At 42.9% G+C, this 24,964-nt stretch overlaps 1 protein-coding gene across 3 annotated transcripts in view; it reads right to left on the reverse strand.

Moving 5' to 3' along the window:
- STX18 (syntaxin 18) overlaps positions 1-24,964 on the reverse strand; it is a 122,036-nt gene that overhangs the window by 27,723 nt on the left and 69,349 nt on the right. For all 3 annotated transcript variants that reach the window (XM_024741819.1, XM_024741818.1, XM_024741820.1), the window contains exons 3-5: positions 12,230-12,345; positions 10,400-10,477; positions 10,174-10,240 (exon numbers count right to left, since the gene is read on the reverse strand). In XM_024741819.1, coding sequence (XP_024597587.1) covers positions 10,174-10,240; positions 10,400-10,477; positions 12,230-12,338 — 254 coding nt within the window. In that variant the 5' untranslated portion in view covers positions 12,339-12,345. The remainder of the gene's footprint in view (positions 1-10,173; positions 10,241-10,399; positions 10,478-12,229; positions 12,346-24,964) is intronic.

Consider the following 24,964-nt stretch of genomic DNA (forward strand, 5'->3'; position numbering starts at 1 on the left):
AGTCTTGGGAACCCCTGACAAAGAAGGGAATTTCCTAACCTGATGAAGAGCTACAGAATACCTATAGCTAACATCACACTTAATGTGAAGCAATAAATCCTTGCCCCATAATTAGGAACAAGGCAAGGATGTCCATTCTAACCACTTCTATTCAACATGGTACTGGAGGCCCACATCCTAGGCAGTGTAATAAAGCAAGAAAAAGAAATAAAAGGCATAAAGATTACGTTATTTATATATGGCATCATTGTTTATGCAGAAAATTACACAGAACTTACAAAAAAGCTGCTAGACCTAATATGTGAATTAATTAAGGTTGCAGGACAGAAAGTTATTTTGCAGATACAAAAATTAATTGTATTTTCTATATACTAGCAATGAGAAATTGAAAAGGAAAATTAATAAAACAATACCACTTACAAGAGCTTCAAAAAATCTAGGAATAAATTTAACAAAAGATGAGCAACACACCTCTACTACGCTGAAAATGACAAAATATTGCTGAGAAAAAGAAATTTAAATATAAAGATAGAAATCAATGAAAAGATATACCATGCTTGTAGATAGATATTAAGATATCCATTCTCCCTAAATTTATATATAGGTTCAATATGATCCCTATAAAAATCCCAGCAGGTTTTCTGAAGAAGCTGACAAGCTGATTCTAAACTTTCTATGGAAATATACAAAGGATCTAGAATAGCAAAAATAATATTGAAAAAGCAGAAATTTGGAGGACTAACATCAGCTGACTTCAAGATTTTCTACAAAGCCACAGTAATCAAGATAGTGAGGTACCAGAATAAAAAAATCTGATTAGTAACACTGAATAAAGAGTCCAGAAACAGATATATATGTATGGTCAATTGATTTTTGACAAAGGTGCCAGGTCAATTCAATGAGGAAAAGAAAGTTGAAATATTGCTGGAATAAGTGGATATTTATATGGAATAAAATGAACCTCAACCTCATCTCACTGTATCAAAAAATTAATCTGAGATAGATGACAGGCCTAAACATAAAACCTAGACTCACAAAGATCCTAGAAGAAAACATGAAAGAATAGCTCGGTAGACAATATAAAAACAGATAAATTGGACTTCCTCAAAATTAAGAGTTTCTGCTCATCAAAGGACACCTTTAAGAAAACGAATAGACAAGCCACAGAACAGGGAAACATATTTGTAGCACATATCCAGCAAGAAACTTGTATGCAGGCTATACAAAAATAACTCCATTACAAGTCAACAATAAAAAGACAAACAATCCGGTAAAGAAATGGGTTAAAGACTTGAACAGACATCTCAAAGAAGCAAATATACGAATAGTCAATAAGCAGAGGAAAAGGTGCTCTAGACCACAGTCTAGAGCAAGAGCTGAAAAAATGAGCTATTACTACCACTCTTACTACTGCTGCTACTATCACTGGGTAATAAGAAAAGGCAGAGGGGTGGGACAGTCTTGTGAAATCCTAAAGAAATATACATTTTTTATTCTGACAAGATGCAGACCAATGGAGGAACAGAAGAAAACAGCTGACAAAATCCACTAGTAATTCAAAAAATTCAGGGACTTCCCTGGTGGTCCAGTGGTTAAGACCCCATGCTTCCACTGCAAGGGGCACGGGTTCGATCCCTGGTTTGGGAACTAAGATCCCACATGCTGCGTGGTGTGGCCAAAAATCTAAAAAAAAAAAAAAAAAAAAAAATCAAAAAATTCAGAGAAGGGAGAACACTGCTGTAATCAGTGCAAAGGACTCAGCAGGGTCTTCCAATTAGGGGCCAACTAGTGCTCATCTTCTGGGTTGGTGCTGTGGAGGGGGAAGGATTTGAGGAGTCTTGGTAGATCAGCAGGGGAGAGGTCTCAGGGTGGGGGTGGGCAGCCACAAGCTGCTTGAGTGTACACAGCCTTGACCTCAGCCATGTTCCTCAGTAGGACTGGCCTGATGTCCTCCTGGACTGTCTTGGCTGACAGGTTACTCCAGTAATTCCACACATCCATGGCGGCTGGAGACTGGGTCCTTAAACTATTGGCTGATTGACTGCCTGAGAAAGACAAATATATTTAGAAATATGTTTGGAGACAAAAGTGGGCTTGGATCCTAGTCTGCAGCTTATCTGCAGAGTAGCCTCTAGTCTGCCATTTATCTGCAATGTGACAGGTTTTTTGTTTTGTTGTGTTTTTTAAAATCCTCTTTGTCTGAGTTTTCTTTATCTGCAAAATGAATTAAATAGCGCTTTTCTAAAAAGGTTCTTGTAAACATTGAATGAGATCACCCGTGACAACGGACCTAGCACAGAGGTTGGCACGCAGTAGGTGCTGCCCTGGCTCACCTTGTAAGCACTGGGCCTCAGTTTCCATACCTGTAGAGCAGCTTCCAGTATCTTCTGTTCCAACCAATAAAACAAGGTTCCTTCTGCCTTTTTCCGTTTCACTTCTTTGATAATGAGAAACCTGGCTTCTGGTATCCTTCCAATATTAACACTCAAAGTCATTGCAAAGACTAAATAACACAGCAGACCAAAAAAAAAAAGTACTATGGAAAAGGTAAGTACTTTATAAATTCTTACTGCTACTAATTCAGAGAGTAGAAATAACTGGGGGCTTCTCAGGGCAAGTGTCACTTAGGCAAACTCTTGAAAAAGGAGTAAAGTTTTGCCAGGCACAGAAAAGCAGAAAGGACATTCTAGGCATAAAGAACCTAGGTGTGGAATTGCTGGGTCATTGGGTGGTCATTTAACTTTGGAGAACTATTTGGCTGGTTCTTTTTTTTTTTTTTAATAAATTGGTTGTTAATACACACTTTTCTTTTTCTTAAATTTCTTTTTATTTATTTATTTGGTTGCGCCGGGTCTTAGTTGTGGCAGGCGGGCTCCTTAGTTGCGGCTCGCCAGCTCCTTAGTTGTGGCATGTGGGATCTGGTTCCCTGACTAGGGATCGAACCCGGGCCCCCTGCATTGGGAGCGTGGAGTCTTACCACTGCACCACCAGGGAAGTCCCTGGCTGGTTCTAATAAAGAGTTACTTTATTAGAAGTAAGTTGCCATAAATCAGAGTTCCAATTATTAACCAGCCATAAATGAGGGTTCCAGTTGCTGCATATCCTCCCTAACATTTATCACTTTTATTTTAGCCATTCTAACATGTGTGAAATGGGATCTTGCGGGGTTTTATTTTATTGTGAAATAATCACATGCAGAGAAGTCTGTAGTTCGAAGAATGCTTTTTCCTGAACCATTGGAGAGTAAGTTGCCAACCTGATGCCCCTTCAACTCTGAATATTTTAGTATTTCCTAAAAATAAGAGTATTCTTTGATACAGTCAGAATACAACCATCTGTATCAGGAAATTCACATTGATACATTTCTCCCATCCTCTCCCTAGACCCCATTCTAATTTGACCAGATCTCAATAGTATCTTTTATAAGAAAAAAATTCAGTTCAGAGTCACATACTGACTGCATCTAGTTGTTGTTTCTCTTTAGTCTCCTTTGGATTGAACAGATCTTAGCCTTTCCTTGAGTTTCAAATCCTTGATACACGCCAGTGATTCTGTAAGACATGCCTCAATCTGAGTTTGCCTGACTTGTCCTCGTGGTTGGATTCAGGTTATGCATCTCTGGTGTAAAAACAATATGATATGATAGAAGTGATATTCTATTTCCATACTTCTCATTTCATCCTATCAGGCTGTACATGATTTCACTTTGATCACTTGATTAAGGTAGTGGCTGTAACCGTAAAGGTACTCTTTCCTCTTTGTAATTAATAAGTCCTGGGGGAGGGCCTGCTTAGATACTATGCAATTATCAATTTCAAACTTTCAATTTACTCATTTATTTATTCCTCTCTAGATGGGCTCATGATGCCCTACTTTATTCAATGGGTTATAATCTGCTACGATGTATTTTGACGGTCCAGTTGTCTCTAATTTGGTCAGCGGAAGCCCCTTCAAACTGGCTTATGTCCTTTTTGCATGTCCCCATCACTCTCTGAGCCGTTCGTTCCTTGCTTTCTGGCACAACAAAATGTTCCAGGCTCATTTTATACTTTCCCTGACCCAGCCCCAGAATCAGCCATTTCTCCAAGGAGCGCTGGTTCCTGGAAGCTGAAATTGCTATTAAGAAGCCAAGATCTGAGTGCTAAGTATTCTCATTGCTACTGGGATGTCGGCGCGTCCAGGCCCTCTCAGTGGACAGAACCAGAAAGTATGTGTATGTGTTTGCAGACCTAGACACGCATACACATTTACAACCATATTTCATTTCTATATCTACCTATGTAAAATGAAAACCATGAGTTCACACCAGTACTTTTCATTCCAATCCAATTCCCCTTTCACTCCCCTAAGAGTGTGAAACCTGGCTCCCATTATCCGTATATACTTATTATTTGATCAGTCCCCCTTGTATATCACCAACTTGCCACCTCCACTGCCACTCCTCCCCCATGTGGACACTCCCCTGTCCTTGCTCGGGCTCTCACTGCCCATGCTGAGCCACCCCTCCTCAGCTTGCTCAGACTCTGACCTGCCCTGGGAAATGACAGCTCCCCGAAGCTGCAGACACGCGTCTTACGCTGCCCCATTCCATGGCTGCGGGACTGAATTGTTCAGGAAGGAGAGGGGCTTAACTGACTTTTAAATAAAGGGTTCCATTAATGTCTGTCGCCCTTTGTGTCCAGGGTATGCTAATGTGCCAGTTTTTAATTTAAAATGAATAAAGGACTGCAATGCAGCAGACGTAGATGAAGTTGAGTGCTTTTTTTTTTTTTTAAGTGATAAAAACAGATCTAATTATACACAGAATGTCTACTGAGATCCTCAGGGAAATTACAGATTAACTAGTTGAAGGCAATTTGAGAAAAGCAATGTTTAAAAAGTCATCAGGAAGATCAGTTTATGCTCCATGATTTACTTAAACTGATTTCTCTAACTGAAAGCTGAGCATTTCATAACAGCAATCCAAACAGTTTCCACCTGGCCAACATCTGTTTCCAGGTCCCTTATTTGAAAGACTTTGGGATTTTACTTAAAATTTAAGAACAGGAAGAGATAGAAGAGAGGGAGAGAAACAGATTTTCCAGTTTTAAAACAAGAAAATATGTGGAAGAAGTTCTTTGCAAACCTTAAATAAAGCCCTGTACAAATATTTGAGAAAAATGATTAATATTCCAGAGTCAGGCATAGCTCTTATACTTCTTTTATGCCCCCAACAAAGACTCTGGGTAGAAAGGAGATATTTTTGATACCTAATATTATAGCACTCTCATTTCAAAGATGGCTTTCAGTCTAAGGTATCCACTCTGGCACAGGTACCCTGTACTCCCACAGAGCAGGAATATCTCACAGTACCTTAAGCCATCTTCACACTTACAGATATTTACTGGGCACCTACTCCATACTGGGTGATTTTCAGGCCAGTGCTACTTGAAGTATGGTCCGCAGACCAGTATGAGACTATGAACTGTTTGTTACTGGTCTGCTATGAATAAGTACAAAAATGAAGAATAAGCATTTAGAAACATTTATAGCAATTTGATACTGCCATTTAATCAGGGGACTCCTGTCTCTGAACAGGGTATAGACCACTTCAGGTGTTATCAAACTACTGTGGTGGCTCACCAGCAGCATGAGCTATGAACTTGACCTGCGCAGCGGAACTTGACACATCAGTCCATGATGGACTGCAAAGAACAAACAACAAAAATGCGGTCCTTCACCTCAGAGACTTTGGTCTAAGCCAGGGGTCAGCATGCTTTTCTTGTAAAGGGCCAGATGAGAAATACTGTAGGCTCTGTGAAAGAACGTATATGGTCTCTATCCCCATATTCCTCTTTTTTTCTTTTGCTTTTTGTTCTACAAACATCTAAAAATATAAAAACCATGTTCACCTTGAGGGCTGTACAAAAACAGGCTAGATTTGGCTTACAGGCCATAGTTTGCTGATCCCCTGTTCTAGGTGGTGAATAAGACAAAATCACAGGTGGGGGCAATATGGAGAGGTTGGTAAAAGGGTACAAACTTTCAATTATAAGATGAACAAGGCCTAAGGATCTAATGTACAACATGATGACTACAGCTCATAACACTGTATCGTATAACTGAAATTTGCTAAGAGAAAAGAACTTAAATGTTCTCAGCAAAAAAAAAAAGAAAAAGAACCTGCTATATAAAAAATAAATAAAATAAAATACAAAAATTCAAAAAATAGGTAAAAAAAGATAAATATATGAGGTTATGAATGTGTTAATTAACTAGATGGGCAGGAATCCTTTCATAATGCATACATATATCACACCACTACAGTGTACTCTTTAAATATTTTAAAATTTTGTACGTCAAATACAAAAAAAGCCGAAATTAAAAAAAAAAAACCCACAAAATCATTGCTATGGACTTAGTATCACATCGTATCACTTCTTGTTTTCTTCATCTCTATCATCATTATCATCCCCAACACTGGCAAAATTTATCGAGCTGTTACGATGTGTAAGATACCGGGTTAGAGGCTGTGTATATAAAGAGGTAAAAGACAAAATTCTGCCTTCACCAAGCTTCCAATCTAGTTGGAATGAGAGGACCAAATCATAAATAATACTATGAGTACGTTCTTTAAGTACCAAATAAGTATGGTGAGAGTATGTGTTGTAAGTATACCAGTTTTTCTTTAAAGAAGGAAAAATGGAATGCAGCAAAATTTTTATCTTTTGTAACCAACCTAAGGGAGTAAATAATAAATAACTCAAGGTCATACACCTGGCCATGGGATTGGGCACTATTTCTAAAGTGTGTTTGCCAGGTGTTTCAAGAGTAAAGGGCTCCACAGTGAGCAGGGCTCTCTCGTAGAAAGATGTAATCAAGGCACAGCGTCAGTGTAAAGACTAAGGGAACTCTATACACTAAGAGTTTCTCAAACTCGTTTGACCATGGAACCTGCTTATAGAGTAACACTTATTTAGGTTGCCAGGATTTCCTCAGAATATCATAGCAAATTCTCACATTATCCTTTAGAATTAATAGTAGGATGTGACAATATTCTGATAGTTAACTTCAAGCTACAATGATAAATTCAGAAGGTGCTGTAAACTTGTCTAGACTTCCTATCTGTTGTTTCATAACCTGTGCAACGTTAGAAGAAACATCATCTTTCAGGCAATATGTTTTATCAATCTCAAGTCTCCCCTGAAGCAGAAAAAATAGCCAGGAGTTCCCACTCTAAGAATATCACTGTACCAGTGAAAAGTGATGTGTTCAAATGATGGGCCAAAACCCAGCAAACTTTAAAGTGAGGTTAGCCATGGGTAGATTCAGGATCAGACGACTCACCACTGAATAAGAAAGAAACAGCAATTTGAAGAGAAGCCCTGCTATTTTAAGTTTGGATGTGTTCCTGGATTTCTGTATAGTTTATTACACCTAAACAAAGAAAATGCTCTGAACTCGTGAAAAACGATATCAGAGGTTAGTTTTAATTTCCAGATCGCCACCTCAAACCTCTTCCCAGGAAAAAGAAAGGCGATTGATACTCAACCTGATTACCTTCTGGAAAGGGGAAATGTTTCTCATGTTTTAAATTAGAGCACATACCCAGGAGGGCATCTGTTGGCTATTTCAACTTAAATCTTAACCAAAATATTAGTGCTTTCAGGTGATCAGGAGGATATGGGTGTACGTCAAACCCTTTGGGGATGACAAGGTCACCTGTGCCAATGCTGTGTCTATACTGCCCACAACCTTTCCATTTTATAAGCTCTCAATACATAGACCTGAGGATCCTGTAATGAGTGCCTGTGCCCCATTCCTTCCTTCACTCAAGAACCCTTAACTGAGCACCTATCTTGTGCTAGGCTCTGATTAAGGCACTGGGACCACAGAGAGAAAAGACACAATGGTCCCTGTCTTCAAAGGACTCTCAGTCTCACAGCAGGAGGAAGAACAGAGGTGAGACCCCAGCAAGAGTTATCACCATCTGCATGCTCAGCTTAAGGCAACTAACAGCAGGTGCAACTGTCAACTCAGGTAGCACAGTGCCTAGGGATGGGTGAAGAGAGCTACATTTGACAATGGTGCATCCTTCTAAGAAATGGAGGAGGCATGGAGGGAAAACCCCAGAAAGCTCGGCTGAGACTACGTCTGCCTTCACGGACAAAACATTTTCACCCCGTCTGGAATAAGAGCCCTTTGGTGTGAGAGATTAGTGTGATATTACCATCCTATGAAAATAAACACCATCAGAGAATAACTTTTCTCTTACACTGTGAAAGGTTTAAAATACAAAACTATCAGACTGCCCCTTTACTAACAAATACGCTTTTCTTTCACCAAGAAAAAAACAAACACGAGAGTAGCAACAATGCCATAAAACATGAGAACTTGGGTTTCTCAAATCTATTTTATAAGAATGATTTTTAACATAACCATCACCAATGAAAACAAAATAATACAAAAACAAAGAACCCACCAATCCAACTTGACAATGAAAACAACCCTACTTAACAGCCAAATTATCTTCAGGAAACTTGCCATTCGTTCATTCATTCATTCCACGGTCCTTACTGAGAGGCTTCCCTAGACTGGGACAGGCATCATGCCGCACTCTGGGCTAAGGGGGCGTACTAGCAGCTTTCTAAGAGTGGAAGTGTCACACCTGACCACGACAACGCGCAGGGAACCTACATCGGAAGGAGACACTAATAGGGCCCATGGGAACTGTGAAAGTCCTTAAAGATCAAGCAACATCTTAACTGGGGCTGGAAGTATAAATAGGAATTGGCTTGCCACATGAGTATAGGGGACAGGGGCAGAGAATATAAATATATATGTGAAGGGCATTCTGGGCAGAGACATCAGCAAGGATTAAGGCATAAAAATTTCAAAGAACAAGGCCTCTTTAGAACACAAAGTAGTCAGGTATAGTCAGAGCATAAATCCATGGAGACCAACTAAGAAACCAATCGTTACGGGCCTGGAATGTCATGCTGTGAAGTTTAGCTTTGTAAAGACACTGGAGCAAGGGAGTGATAAAAGTATATGTATGTTTTAGGCAGATGCCTTCTGGGGTAAGGTGAGGAAAGAACTAGAAGGGAGGGCTGGACTACATTGTGAAGGGTCACACAGTTATTTCCCTCAAGGTCCTCTGCTCAAAGTAATTGGCACAGGGCAGCTATCTGACAGGAGACGAGGATGAACTTCACTGCCTAAATGAGAACAATTCCCATCTGATCTTAATTTGTCCAAACCTCTGCTGAGAACCAGGAACTGAGGAGGCAGCTGCAAAAGCCCCTTCTTACTTTACTCAAGGTACCTGTTAAGTCTCAAGTGTCAAGGTCCGCCTGAGATAAGGAAGCAGAATTGGCATCTCTCGCTCTGGTGGGTGTGAGACCCAGTGACCACGCACCACCTCTCGATGATAAATCACACACCATCAAGGCCCTAACTTCTCCTCCAGGGCTTGCTTTGGGCAAATACTCTGCCTGCCCTCCTGCCTGAGCCTGGACTGCTTTCTTCCTCTCTAATCCCTTACCCAGATTATTTTCTTTCAGCATCCAACACAAAGCCCATTGTTTGAGAAATCTGCCCTGGTTAACCTGACGTTCAAATCTGAGTTCAGCCATGTGACACTGTGCAAGTAACCCAAATTCCCTGAGCCTCAACTTCCTCTATAATATGGGGTACTAATACTTTTTAATAGAGTGGCTGTGAGGACTAAATGAAATAAACATAGTGCCTGACACATGGTAAATGCTTAAGAGCAGATAATAGTATAAGTTAACATATATTAACCACTCAACGGCAAGCGTTTTACCTATATCAACTCATTTTATTCTCACAACAACCCAACAAGGTAGGTATTATAAATCTTTCCATTTTACAAGTGAGGAAACTAAGGCACAGAGAAGTTAAGCAATCTTCCCATGGTCACACAGCAAAGCCAGGATTTAAACACAGGCTGCCTGCCTGCAAGCTGGAGCTCTTAGGTCCTAGGCTTTGCTACTCAATGGTACCAGTCCCCACCCTGAACTTGCTACTGATCTCACTAATTATGACATATCCTGATTAAGTTAGCTTATTTTTCATGTTTATATAGCAACCCAGTCTGACTCTAAAGCATAGTGCTCTATAAACTTTATTTGCTATTCTTAATTAAAGAACACCAATGGAGACAATACTTACAATCTTTTCTTGTCCACCACTCGCTTAACTCGGATGGCTCTTTGTTCTGAGTAAAGTTTACATACTCCTGTTCAGGGGAAAAGAGCAGAGACCACTTAAAACTGCTTCTCAGGCAAAGGTATCATTAAATACAATGAGACAGGACAGTCTTCAGCTAGCAAAGCTAAATGTTGCATCCCATCTATTGTGAAATGCCACATTTGCCCTTTAAGATAAAATAAAGTACTTTTTAAGTAATCTTCAATGAAATCCAAAACAGCACTCCTGTGCTCCTTCACTTGCTGGGAATGTATCTCCTTGTGGGCTGTAACAGAAAAGGACAATATTCAGGGCTCTGTATTCAATTATACAGAAGAACAATTCATCTTCAGCTTCCTCACAACAGTTTCTTTATTAGAAGTGTTCTTAAAAATACAGCTATAAAACAAGTCTTGTGTCAAGTGACATTACATTTTTAAAAGAGTAAGATTTATTAGGCTTTGTGAGAGTAAAAGATTCAACCTGCAGAAAAACTAGTCAAATAATTTATGGTTTATTACAGCACGTAGGGATGGCATTTGACACAGCCCTCTTCTCGAGTGCTGACCCTGTTCGTAATAACAGTGCCCAACGCTCAAGCTGACCTCCAAGTAACATGTTTAAATCAAACTCAGAGCACACACGCCCCCTGTGCCTGCCTGTTTTTCAGCCTGGAACGCTCCGTCCTCTCCCCTCAGCCATTCACATTTCCTTTAGACACCGAGTCCAACCTTCCTTCTCCAGGAAACCTTGATTCTCTGAGCCACAAGGATGCCCTTCTTCTGTGAACCATCACTTCTTCTTAGAGTCTGTGCCAGTTACTTTGCTAAGACAGCTCCGGTTTATGAGAGACTGAGTACCTACCATGTGCAGGCACGGCGCTAGTACTTCACGTAAATCACTGCTAATGATCCAAACAATGCAAAAGGCAATTCTAATTAGGCCTGTTTTACACATGAAGAAACTAAGGCTCAGAGTCAATAAGGAGGCCAAGGTCACTTAATTCCTCATTTTATTAACGTTCATGTATTTTCTAGGTTACCTCCATGAATGTCCTTAAGGGCAGGGGGCATGATCTGTTTCTACCATAGGGCCGCGTAAACTGAGATTCACATGAGGAATTTAGCTGATCCATGAAATTATACACAACATTTTGTGCATATGTATATTTTTTTCTGGCAGGAATGTCTATAGCTTTCAACGGACTCTCCAGGCTGTCTATGGAAGCTTCCCAGACAAAAGTCTGTGTCAAGCACAACAGCATCTGGCCACTTGAACTCTATGCTATGTTAATGTAATCTGTATCTGCCTAAGCAAATGAAAAAAGAATCAAGGAAGCCATCTCAGTCCCTCAGTAAGAATTAAACATCAGTGCAAGTGAGATGATAATAGTAACCCTAATGCTAGCTATTGTTCTAAGGATGCCACGAGAATTCTCATAAAAACCCTAAGAAATATACCTAAGAAATATACGCTAAGAAATATCTCCATTTTATAGATGAAGAAACTGAGACCCAGGGTGATTAAGTGACTTGCCAAAGGCCATATGGCCAGAACATGGTGGAGCTGGGGTGGGTACATAAGCAGCCAAGGCTCCAGAGCCTTCTTCTTAACCATGAGGGTCTGATACTACAGTTTACTTTAATCCTCTAAGTAGAGGGTTTAGAGACCTTGCATCCTTGTCCACATGCCATCAGCTGCTGCCCCTCTCGGTGCCACCCAGAACACAGGCACACACGCACACACCTCCACACACGATTCATCTTCTCTGACCCTGGCCCCTTGGTAAATTTTTGGTTCTGTCTGGAGAGGTCCTTTCCACCTCCCTCTTCCCATCTGTTTAACTTGAATTCATGGCCTTTTCATTATTTTTAACAGCTTAGGTTAAAACACTAATCAGGAAAAAAGAATGTTAAAGTTCTGAAACCTAAATCGAAATAAGAACACAAAAGAGAGCTTTACGCGGCTGTGCCATATGCATGATGTGAGTACTTAATTGAGTCACAGCTGGCTGGCTGCATCTTTCGGGGCACGGCACCTTGTGTTCTCAGTTGCTGGATCGCTTCTGAGCAGGTCCTCATGAATGTCTGAGCATCCTGGTCTATCTGGTCTCGTTCTGTGTCCGTCATTCTCCCATATTCGGACATGACATGGCTAACAGAGAGAGAGAGAGGGACAAAATTAAAGGGCAGCAGCAAATGACCACACATGGAGTCACGGGGTGTGAAAGGAAGAACAAAGTTCCCTGCTGCAGTGACGTTTAAGTTGAGACTTGAAGGATGAGGAGGAACTGGCCAGGCTAAGAGGTGGGAGAACTCTCTAGACAGTAGAACCAACACTTACGAAGGCCGTCAGGTAGGAAAAGCTTCCTGAAGACCAAACTGGAGCAGGCCACACCAGCGAGAGAGTGTGGCGGGCCTGGAGTGGAATCAGGGGCCGGAGCACACAGGCCTTGTTAAGAGTGTGGGCTTTGACTTTGAGAACAGCGGGGCAGCTACTGATGGCTGTCACAAAGCACACTGACAGAGTTGGAGTCCCCCAGAGGAACCCCTGGGGGCTGCACGGAGAGCGCTGCGGGGACACCATTTGTGAAGAGCTGTTTCAGGCTGGCATTTCTCCCACGTTGACAAGTGGTCTTCAAAATTCACAATGAAAGAGCTTTTAGAACCATTTCACTTCCCCTGATAATCAGTTAAAACTCTAAAGTTACTGAACAAGTAAGGGTGCCCACTTTTAGTAATGCCACACCCTGAAGCTGTTGTAGTTATATCTCTGTGCTCATTTCTGTAAGACACGGGTGGGTGCTGCAGCATTATTATGAACAGTGATGAGACACCCTGGACACTACAGCTGAAATTCAGAATCACAAAATGTCAAGTTAAAAGGGACCTTAGGTAATCATTCCACTTCCACCCACCAGCCGCACTAGCCCCCGTTCCCATCCTCACTGAGAATAAAATACAAAGTCCTGATATTCCCAACCTCCACCTGTGACCATACTTCCTGCCTCTCGTTCCCATTCACTTTGCTCCAGTCACACTGGCCTCCTTGCTATCCCCCAATCAGACACACAACCTTCGGCAGCCTGGGCTCTCTCCCAGCAGATGCCTGCCCTCTCTCTGCCCTCGCATCTCTGCTCACACGGCCTGCCCAGAACCAGCCCCACCGACCACCCCCTGTGCCGCACCCAGCACTTGCCCTCAGTGGTGGTCACTGCCTGTGTTGGTTATTTTTAGTTTTTATTTCTTTTAGTCTCCCTAATTCTTTTGTTTTAAATTGAAGTATAGTTGATTTATAATGTTGTGTTAGTTTGAAGTGTACATCAAAGTGATTCGGTTATACAGATTCTTCAGTTATACAGATTCTTTTCCATTATTGATTACTGCAAGATGTTGAATATAGCTCCCTGTGTTGTACAGTAGGTCCTTGTTGTTTATTAATTTTTTTTTTGCGGTACGCGGGCCTCTCACCGCTGTGGCCTCTCCCATTGCGGAGCACAGGCTCCGGACGCGCAGGCTCAGCGGCCATGGCTCACGGGCCCAGACGCTCTGCGGCATGTGGGATCTTCCCGGACTGGGGCACGAACCCATGTCCCCTGCATCTGCAGGCAGACCCTCAACCACTGAGCCACCAGGGAAGCCCTGTTGTTTATTTTATATATAGCAGTATATATCTACTAATCCCCAAACTCCTAATTTATCCCTCCCTACCCCTTTCCCCTTTGGTAACCCCTTTGTTTTCTAAGTCTGTTTCTGTTCAGTAAATAAGTTTATTTGTAACAATTTTTTAGATTCCACACGTAAGTGCCATCATATGGTATTTGCCTTTCTCTGTCTGACCTACTACTCTTAGTATGATAACCTCTAGGTCCATCCATGTGGTTGCAAATGGCATTATTTCATTCTAATTTATGGTTGAGTAACATTCCATTGTGTATATATACACACACACACACACACACACACACACACCATATCTTCTTTATCCATTCATCTGTTGATGGGCATTTAGGTTGCTTCCATGTCTCAGCTGTTGTAAATAGTCTGTGCTGGTTATTAAGTCACTGTCTCTCAGCTCCAAAGCCGCCCTCCCACACTCTGCTTTGTGATGTGAGGGCTGCAGCCTCCCAAATCACACTACTCCTCTCCGACTATACGTTCCTTACCTGGCTTGTCTTCCTCTACAGCACTCTGAAATAGTAACGTCCATCTCCTCCCAGGAGAATGCAAGCTTCATGAAAGCAGGGACTTTGTCTTGTTTACTTCTGTTTCCCCAATACCTAAAAATGCTGTCCCACACACAGTAAGTGTGCTAACATTAGCTGAGCACTTAGGATGCGCCAGACACTATTCTCGGTGCCTAACATGTATTTTATTTACTTTTTAATCCTTGCAATTCATTCATTCACTCACTTGTATACTAGCCCCCCATATGTCAGGCACTGTGGCGGGGCTGGAGGTTCAAAGTTAATTAAGTAAGGCTCATTTCTGATTCCCACAGAGGGTACCACACCACAGGGGAGACTGGCACAGACACGGGGGGCACAGGAACTGCGGTGGATGGCACTGGTCTGGAAGTGGACTGTGGGACCCATGCGGGGAGTGGTAAGTTCATGCAGGGGAGGTGCTGGGCAGGTGGAGAGGAAGAGTCTCCACACAGGAGACAGCGGGAGAAGACCTGCTCCAAATCCCCAGCCTGTGGGTCACGGTTGGAATGACCACATAACGTATGATCTACAACAGGACACATCTGAGAATGAAAGGGAAAACAGAAGTATACCAGGTGGTCCCTGTAAACCAAGCATCCTAGCTATGGACCTCTGGGACTTCCTAATTTATTTCAAGGGGCAGCACATCACATGCACCCGGTCAGTGTCTCCACGCTGAATGTGCCTAGCATATGTCTACACAATTTTCCAAAGGAATGCAGACGAGATTATGATAAGTACACATTTATTTAAAGTTACCAAATCTGCATTAGCTGTTTCTTCAGTATCAATAGGTTCCCCCAAATACAGCAATCATACAAAATACAAATATGCCACTATCAACTGGCAAGGAGTCCCTGCGGTACAGAAGGTGGGGACTGCCGGCTGGCGTAGTCATTGGAGGATTTTAAACAGAGGAATCTGCATTTTGCATGGGGTCTTCTGTGGTCGCTGGCCTGGAGGTGGATGAAATCAGACCCCAGTTAAGAGGGCACTGAGCATCCAGGAAGAGATGAACAGAGCCTGGGCAACGCCATGTCAGTGGGGGAGAGGAAGCATAACAGATCTGAGAGAGATCTCACAGACTGGGTCTACAAGACTGGGCTGACTGGGTGTGGAGGTAAACGAGGAGACGCCTAGGACACAGAGCACAGAAGAAAGCACAGGTGTGGAAGGAAAGATGGTAAGATGCGGGGCCAAAGACGGCATGGAAAGTTCAGGACGTGACGGATGAGAAGATGGAGCAACTTGAGAAAGGGTTCAAACTCTGATTCTGCTGTGATGTTGTAAGAACAGCACTAGCTATATAATCGGCATTTGAAACACTCATCAAAAGTAACGAACGCTTGCCAGTGACATAGCCCCAAATTAAGAATCACCATAACAAAATTACTACTATTTGGAAAAGGTTAACCATCTGGCAAATAATTCCAAAAGATATATTCTCACGGGACATGCACACCTAACTTTTTCAAACTTTGATTTTTTCCTTTATGATGTGCAGAGGAATAATTTTATTACAGACTTCAGTTTATCTAAATATTAGATTCAGCTTTAAGGAGATTATGTTACGTATAGGTTTCGATTAGTCAATTTATTTCAGGGAGAAACAAGGAAAAAACCAGAGGAGTAAGTTTATTCGCTGGTTCAGAAATTTAAAGGAATAGGCTTTTAAAAGTTATCTGGTTGGTTACAATGTTAAGAAAGGGCAAGTTCAAAATTACAAAATACCATGGACATTCTGCCTATTAATTTAATATGCAATTAGATACTTCCTGAAGACAGAGAAGGAGAGAGAATAACCTAAGTTATTTTAGACTCTGTTCCAAAGGTTACTGAAAAGGTTTGGACAAAAGTTAAAGGCCACGATCTCATTTTTGCTATAAATATTAAATATGAGCAAGTGTAGTACCTTGCCCATGGTATATGCCCAATATACATTATGAAATGAAACTGTTAATGTCTGGGCTACAGACACGAACAAAACATAGACCCTGCTCTCAATAAACTCTATCACAACAGGTAATGTCCACAGGCTTATGCACACAACTATACATCATAAACAAAGGTTAACAGCCATATAACACTGTCCATGCATTAACACTAATTCACTGTTCTAAGCACTTCACATGTATTTTACCCACTTAATTATCAAAATTCTATGAAGTGGGTACTATTATAATTCCCATTTTACGCATGAAGCAACTGAGGCACAGAGAGGTTAAGTAACTTGCCAAGGTCACACAGCTAGGAATTAGCAGAGTTGGGATTTGAACCAAGGCATCCTGGCTCCATACTCTTAACCACCGCTCAAAGCACTTCTTGAGTCATAAAAGGTAGAAGGGTTCAGAAGAGGGGATGCTTATTCCCTATTAGTTAATCAGAAGGAAGGTGATCTATGAACTAAATCTTGAAAGGCAGGATGTAGCCGTGGGAGACAAGAGCAGACACTCTGAGCAACAGAACGGAATCGGGAGAGAGGGAGCCTGTCTGGAGAACAGTCAGTGGTTCAGTTTGGCTGGAGCACAGGCTAGGTAGAAGCGATGAGTTCTTGGTGGGCCTCCAGTATGACTTGAGGAGTTTTATTCTGTAGCCAGTGGAAAGGCAGAGCTCGATGAAGATAAATGTGGCAATTCCACATTTAGCTGGAAGAGAGGGGGAAGATCAGGTGATGGATTATGGAAATCAGGCAGAGAATCCTGCCTTATTCATCTTTATATCCCTAGCACAGGTAGAGGCTAGTAAATTTCTGTCGAACTGAAGACAGGAGCCATGGTAGAGCGTGGGTGGCAAGACTGAAAAGGGGTGATGGATCTGAGATGTAAAAATCGTCAGGAACAGCGTAGATGTTGGAGGCAAAGCATCAGCAGACCCTGAGATCTGGGGCCTGGGTGAGCAAGAGACAGTAGTAGAAACAAAGAGCACAGAAGGAAGAGGAGAAAGAACTGGAAATATGAAAGAAAGAAGCTGCTAACAACACTTGTCCCTGTAATGCAACTCAAAAGGACAGAAGTAATGCTCTTGAGACTAGATGTTCTACGATTGATACTTTGTTTTCAAAAGCGAAACCAGGGCAAATGGTCTTCTAAACACTTTGTGATAAAATCTAGACAAAGTAAAGTCCTGAAGTTCTATAATTTATGAAGGAGAAAGGGAAAAGTCACTGTGACATACAGCACAGTGGCCACAAAGCTGACACAGGGCTGAGGTTACTGACGCTCACGGCGGCCTGATCAAGAGAACAGAACACTGGTGCAGTCCACAAACTAATAACAGACTGCTTTCACATGACGGACTCAAAAAATATTTGGTTGCCTGGATTTTGTTTAATTGATCTGACTCTTTCCATCCTAAACTTCTGAGGGCTATAGGAAAAGTCTGGCTCCTGGAAGAATGCCAGGAGTGGGAAGCAATGAGAGAAGGGCCATTTGGAGTTAAGAGTCCAGAGACCGGCGCTGTACGGAGAACAGTTACTAGCTCACCAGCAGCTGAGTTTAGGATCAAGCGGGAATCAGACAGAGATCAAAATATTGGCTTTATATGATTACTAACCACACATGGCCCCCTAATGGTGCCTGGCAATTATGCAGTATGTTCTCACTGTGTCTGCGTTCCCACTCTCCCAGGTGCCTGTTTCCTATCTTCTCCTCACAGCTCAAACCTCCAACACCTCCGTCCCCATCTGCAGCATCAGTAATAACTGTGCTTCCTGGTTTCTGAGAGCTCCTCCAAGCTCTCCCCACCTCGCTTCCCCCCAGCTACTAAGGATGAGGTGTCCATCTCCTAGCTCTGCCCCTCCACCTGGGCACCAGGTTGGCCCCAGTTTCTCTCTCGTGCACCATCAACTGTAAAAGAATTACTGCGCAGACACGGTGCTTAGGCAGTGTCTGGCACACAGTGAACACTACACGTGTTAGTTCCTAATAAAATCAATTTTCCCCGTCTACTGGATCTCTCCTATCCACATACAAACATGCTGTTATTTCTCCCAACTTAAAAAAACAAAAGAAAATCTCTCAAATCCATGTCTCCTACCAGTTACTGTCCAATTTCCCCACTTTTTTCAGTAAAACTCCTCTGAGACGCTTACAACCCTGTCTCCATCTTCCTGACTATTCTCTCTCGACCCCATCCAAAGGGCCTTTTGCCCTCATCCAAAGGGCCTTTTGCCCTCATCCCCCCACTGTGGTCCTCACTCCTCAGGGTCACCCCTGGGTCATCCCTCCCCTCACTTACTTTCCACAGATTAGATGGAGCTAATGGCTCCCCTTCCCCTGATTTGCTTTCTCCTCTGTCTTCCCGGACAACACACTCTCCCATTTCCCTCCTATCTCCCCGGCTGCTGCTCGTTTTCAGGCTTTTTGTTGATACCTTTTACCCTCAGTCCCTCAATCTCTCCAATGTCTACGTTGCTCCCTTGGTGAGTTCAGCTAGGCTCGTGGCTTTTTTTGGGTCAGCGTATATACCAGTTCTACAATGACAAGTCCAAATTTATGTCTTCAGCTTGAACCTCTCCTTGAACCTGAGACACGTATATCTAACTGCCGGCTCAACGTCTCTATTCAGATGTTTAACCTGTGTTGCAGATATGCCCCAAACTGAGCTCCTGCCCGCTCTCTTCAAACATGCTCCCCCATATGGGTTGATGGCAATTCCATTCCTTCTAGCTGCTCAGGCCCCAAACCTGGAGTCATCCTTGCACCTCTTTTTCTCTCCCAGCTCATAGCTAATCCATTAACAAATCTCGTTGGCTCTACCTTCAAAATAATTCCAGAATGTGACCTCGTTATCATATCCACTGCTAACCCCTCTGGGCCATGCCATCGGCATCTCTCACCTGGACTGTAACGTAACTGTAGCCTCCCAGCTGGTCTGCTGCTTCTGTCATGTCCCTACACAGATTATTCTAACACACTAGCCTTACTGATCTGTTAGAAAGTTACTCAGATCCTATCAACCCTCTGTACGGACCTTCTAGTGCTTCCCCGCTAAGAGTAAAAGCCGAGGTCCTCACAAGAGCTACATGAGCCGTAAGACGGCTCACGAGATCTAGCTGCTGCCCCCTCTGAGCTCATCTTCAACTACCACCCCCACACTCCCCAGTCCCTCCTGCTCCAGCCACCCTGGTCTCCCTACTGTTCCTTGAACCCTCCAGACATACTCCTGCATTAGGACCTTACACTTGCTGCCATCTTCTCCTTCTGGAATGTCCTTTCCCTGGATGATATCTATATAAACTGAATGTCCTTCTGGAATGTCCTTTCCCTGGATGATATCTATATAAACTGAATGTCCTTCTGGAATGTCCTTTCCCTGGATGATATCTATATAAACTGAATGTCCTTCTGGAATGTCCTTTCCCTGGATGATATCTATATAAACTGACTGCTTACTTCTTTTAGGTGTTTACTCAATGTCCCCCCCATCTTAAAAAGTCCTTCCCTAAGCTACGTTTATAAACTTGTACTCTCCCTGACATTTTCTATTTTCCCTTCTCCCCTCCCCCTAAAAGCATTTATCCTGCTCTAACACTATTATGTTTTACTCATTTATTTTGTTTCTTGTCTGTCGTCCTTTCCAAAATATAAGTTCCATAAAGGCAGGGACATTTGTCTGTCTGTTCATTACTGCATCCCATCATCATGGGCAATACCTAGGATTCAGTAGGCTGATAAATCAATATCTCAAGAGCCAAATACTTTCTGAATGACCTCACTTAATGCCTGAGGCCGACCTGAAGAGGCCTGACACACAGCTACACAACTGTGTTCCTTAATAGGTCCCTCCCAGATTTATTTCACTCCCACCCCAAGACCTGCAGGCACCCCTCTTCCAGAGCCTTCCCTGGAAAAGTGGAGGCACAGAGGGGCAGGGAATGTGTCCATCCTGATGACAGGACCCCAAGAGAAGAGGGAGGAGTAAGCCTGAGGCTCTTCCCAGGGCCAACCAGGAGGCCAGGCTCCTCTCCTCCCTCAGTGCGGCACCTTCCCACGCCCCAACCCCAGGGTCCACATTTTCGGGGGCGGGGGGTCGTTGGAAGAAGAGAAGGAAGCCCACAGGTTCCTGGGGAATGGATGGTCCTCCCCTCAGCAGAACCTGAAAAGCAACAGAGACCTATTTCCCTATCCCAACCCTCCCCAAATATTTTGTTTTCTTAACTAGTTTGGCTTAACATGGTAACCCTGACAGAATGTACTCTACCTGAGGCAGAAGACCCAAGAGACAGGGGAAGGGGCTGGGCAAGCACGCTCCACCCTCCTCCCAACTCCCCAGTCAGGTCAAGGCGGGCAGAGTGAGAGCAGTGAGCAGAGGGGTGGCGAGTCCTGTGCCGCCCCTAATAGAAACCATCTCTCCGGAAACGGAGGCTAACGGGGTCAGGAACAAATAAATAAGACAGGTACCCACTTCCAAGTGGCTATGTACCCTGTGGACGGAGCAGACCTATAAACGACTAATTCCAAAAACATGAGATTAACATCCTCCTACTCTATTTTGACTTAATGGAAACTCAGCTCAGTGAAATTGAAAAGGTCTAAAGGTTAATTTGATAAAACTGATTACTCAATTAAAAGGTGATGATCCTTTAGGAGACATTATATATTAACCTTTTTAAACTGGAAATGGACAGTATGGTTATTCTATTAGTAACAACAACAAAAACCAAAAAAGTTTCTCCCCCAGGTGGTATTGTTTCGTTGCCAGGATATTGAGGAAAAGGTACATCTACCAGAAGTGGAGGAATCAGTTTTAATTAAAATCATTCAAGAGATCCAGCCAGAGGCTACCTAGGTTGCATGCTGTTCTGCTCTAGTAAAATGTCATTATTTAAAAAAAATTAAATGGGTCAATAAAGTCTGAGCTCTACATTGTGGAAAAGATTACAGCTTCCTGATTATGCCAAGCTAACATAGCTTTATGGGTCTGAAGGTAATATTTCTCTCCACTCCATGATCACACTCCATCCAAAATCTTCTCAGTAACAAGCCAAGGCCAGCACATCGCATTGGGAGGCAGAGCAGTAAAAAAAGAAAGGCTTTAAACAGTCTACCACCTTTGGGAGGGAGAGCTTGATGGGAGAAGATAAGGATGGCCTTTCTCCATCTGGAGGGAATGTAGGGCATGGAGGGGAATGCTTATTCCCTAGTCCTCATGTTTCTACATGAATCCACTCCTCTAGCGTGACACCTAACCTGAGCATCCTCCCTCCTGCCCCTCCCTTGGGGGCAGGGACTTCTCTGATTGGCAGCCTGGCAGAAGGACCTGGGCATAGGCGTGAACACACATGGAGCCACGACTCCTCTCTGTCCTCTCCTCTGGGATCTGCCTGCCCTCTCTCTCATATGCTATCAGGGGCCTCTGTGCTCCCTGTGCTGCGGGGCTGTGACCGTTCAGTGGCACTAATGGCTGAGTGCGTCTAATTCAGGAGCCTTCAGCAAGGTCACCCTCCTGCAGACCTAACCTCTGCCGCCACCCTAGGTTTCACCAGTGATCACGCTGAGAACACGTCCATCTCTGTCAGGTCGACTTGACTCTGGCATCCTCTCTTTCTCTCCCTCCCTCCCCCCTCTGGCAGGAAATCAGAGGTGCTTTCTTTATCAACTGACCACTGCCGCAACCTCATCACAGGTCAAATGGGATTCCAATTCAGGTACCATTCACCAAGGGGCTTCTATGTGCCAGGAACTCTCACACATCTCTTTTAATCCTCACAAGAACATTATCCACATTTTATTTAAAAACAAACAAAAAAAGCAAGCACAAAGATGTGAAGTGAGCTGTATACACTTACATGATTAATACGTGGCAGAACTGGGACTAGAACCTAGGTGTGATTGACCCTCAAAGTCCCTGATCTTTCAAAGGGACCAAAACAGGGGTAGGAGTGAAACTCAGACTGCACTGGCTGGCCATGAACTGCAACTGGGAAAAGGAATTAAAGACTGAGTTTCTATAATGGGGTAATGACTGGTCAAGACTAAGAAAGCCTCAGGAGCTCTAGTTCTGCTGACGCTGCAGCCACACAACCAGTAAGTGGCAGGGTGAGATGGGCTCCAGGGAGCCTGGTCCTCCGCCCCAGAGTGTGCTGCCATGGTAGCCGGGAAAGGGGGAGGCCGAGGCCAGCTGCCCACTGTCCTGAGCAGGGGCATGAGGACTCAGAGTTAAGTCCACATCTGCTCTGGAAACACTGACACACTGTATGGAGCTGAGCTGTGCTGTTCGAGGAGAAATGCCTTAATCCCACCATTATAATCAAAAGTTTAAAACTACTGCAAAGTTACAGAATAGCAGCCTTATAATCTTTTTATAAATCCACTGCTTCTTAAAATTTTTTTATTTATTTAATTCATTTATTTTTGGCTGCACTGGGTCTTCGTTGCTGCACGCGGGCTTTCTCTGGTTGCGGCGAGCGGGGGCTAGTCTTCGTTGTGGTACGCATGCTGCTCACTGCGGTCGCTTCTCTTGCTGCAGAGCACGGGCTCTAGGCACGCGGGCTTCAGTAGCTGTGGTGCACAGGCTCAGTAGTTGTGGCGCACGGGCTTAGTTACTCTGCGGCATGTGGGATCTTCCCGGACCGGGGCTCGAACCCATGTCCCCTGCACTGGCAGGCAGATTCTTAACCAATGCGCCACCAGGGAAGTCCCCTCATTGTTTTTTTCTTTTTGCACTGCATTTCAATTGTACTGTCTTATTTGAATCTCCTGACAAGTGGCAAGTGATCATCACTCTCATTATTTACAGCAGGGCTCCTTAAACCTTTTCTGAAAAGGGCCACATAGTATACATATTAGACTTTGAGGGCCATATAGCCTGTCACAGCCACTCAGCTCTGCTGTCATAGTGTAAAAGCTGCCATCGATAACATTCAAATGAATGGGTGTGGCGCTGTTCCAATAAGCTTTATTTATAGACACTGAAAATTTAATTTCATAAATTTTCTTATGTGGTAAAATATTATTATAATAATTTTTTTTTTAAAAAAAACTGGTTTTATTTCTTATGTATTACAAGTATACTGTTAGGAGGGACAGTGTATTTGATTAACCAGGGAAGAGGAGGTGGGGCACTGGCCCAGCATCTTCCCTTAATTTCATCTTCTTTTTTTTTTTTTTTTAATTTTTTTTTTTTTTTTTTTTTTGGTTGCCCCAGGTCTTAGTTGTGGCATGCATGTGGGATCTAGTTCCCCGAACAGGGATCGACCCCGGGCTCCCTGCATTGGGAGGGAGGAGTCTTAACCAGAGCCACCAGGGAAGTCCCTATTGTTATTATTCTCCCTCCAGCCATTTAAAAATATAAGAACTATTCTCAGCTCACAGGCTGTACAAAAATAGGCAGCGGACTGCTCTTGGCCTGTAGGCTGTGGTTTGCTGACCCCTGGTTTAGAGGAAGACACTGCATTTTACAGATTAAGTGACTTTCTCAGGTTTGCACGGTTAATAAGGGGACAGGGTGGCCTGAACTAAACCAACCTTTAAAGCATTCACCTGGCTGGATGCCTTTTCAAGGAAAAGGGGAGTTAATAATGGATTTCCATGAGAGATCTCTACAACCACTTATTTAACCTAAGTTGTAAAGTACTAAAGAAAGAAGCTGGAACTGACAGGCTTATACCAGTTTTATTAAGCTTTCCAAAATGACCGTCGCTTCCATTTTTATGCACTATAAAATTAGCATCTGATGTACACACACCTTTAGAAATAAAATTTACACTGCCATCTAGTGGTGACCAACTATTTTAACTGAGAACTTTAAGGTTTTCTTGGTACTAAACATTAGAATAATTTAGTATATTCCAAAATTATGCAAATGAAATACAGTTAAAAGTATAAAGTAGACAAACTGGTAGAGATTATTTAAAATTCACCTGGGGCATAATTATTTTCTCTGTTAAAGAATTTATATGAAACATTTTCATTTTTGCATATATTGACAAAGCTTTTTTAAAAATCAGATTTTTTCTGTATTTTCTAACTGCGATAGGAAGGCTTCTGAAGGCCAAAATCCCTTATTTTATAATGATGAAATCCTAAAAAGATGCTTCTAATGATGTCACTTCGTATGTCTAATCCAACTTTTCCATTAATTTAGGTAATACACTTGAAGCTGACTCCTATGGTAGAAACGCCACACTAAAGCCAGGTGCAAATGTAGGTCAGGGAAGAGCAGGAGGCATGATATCTGCACGGCGGTGTTCCTGTATCTACTGAGAGCTGGAGTCTATTCCAGAAGCCATTTTGGAAGGCTCGATCAAAATGCTTTTTCTTTTTAAAGATCAACCTAACCAAAAGTTTCTTCACTAGAGGTAAGAGCTCTTGTCTTTCCAAATGGCATTTTTACATGACCTGCATTATCTCTTCATTTGCTCAGCAATATGCATTCAATGAGAAACTGCCCCATTTCTCTCTGCATGTTTCACAACATATATGGCACACAAAGAGCTACAGACACATGGGAACATCAGAATAGGGGACATTGCTGTGAGGATATGGTGACTTTGAGGACATGGGGTATGGCTGAGCTTACCTTGGCTGGGGGGAGCCCCTTTTTGCTCTGCAGATATTCTTCCAC

The sequence above is a fragment of the Neophocaena asiaeorientalis genome, unplaced genomic scaffold, assembly GCF_003031525.2.
Source record: "Neophocaena asiaeorientalis asiaeorientalis breed wild unplaced genomic scaffold, Neophocaena_asiaeorientalis_V1.1 scaffold218, whole genome shotgun sequence".
Taxonomy (NCBI): domain Eukaryota; kingdom Metazoa; phylum Chordata; class Mammalia; order Artiodactyla; family Phocoenidae; genus Neophocaena; species Neophocaena asiaeorientalis.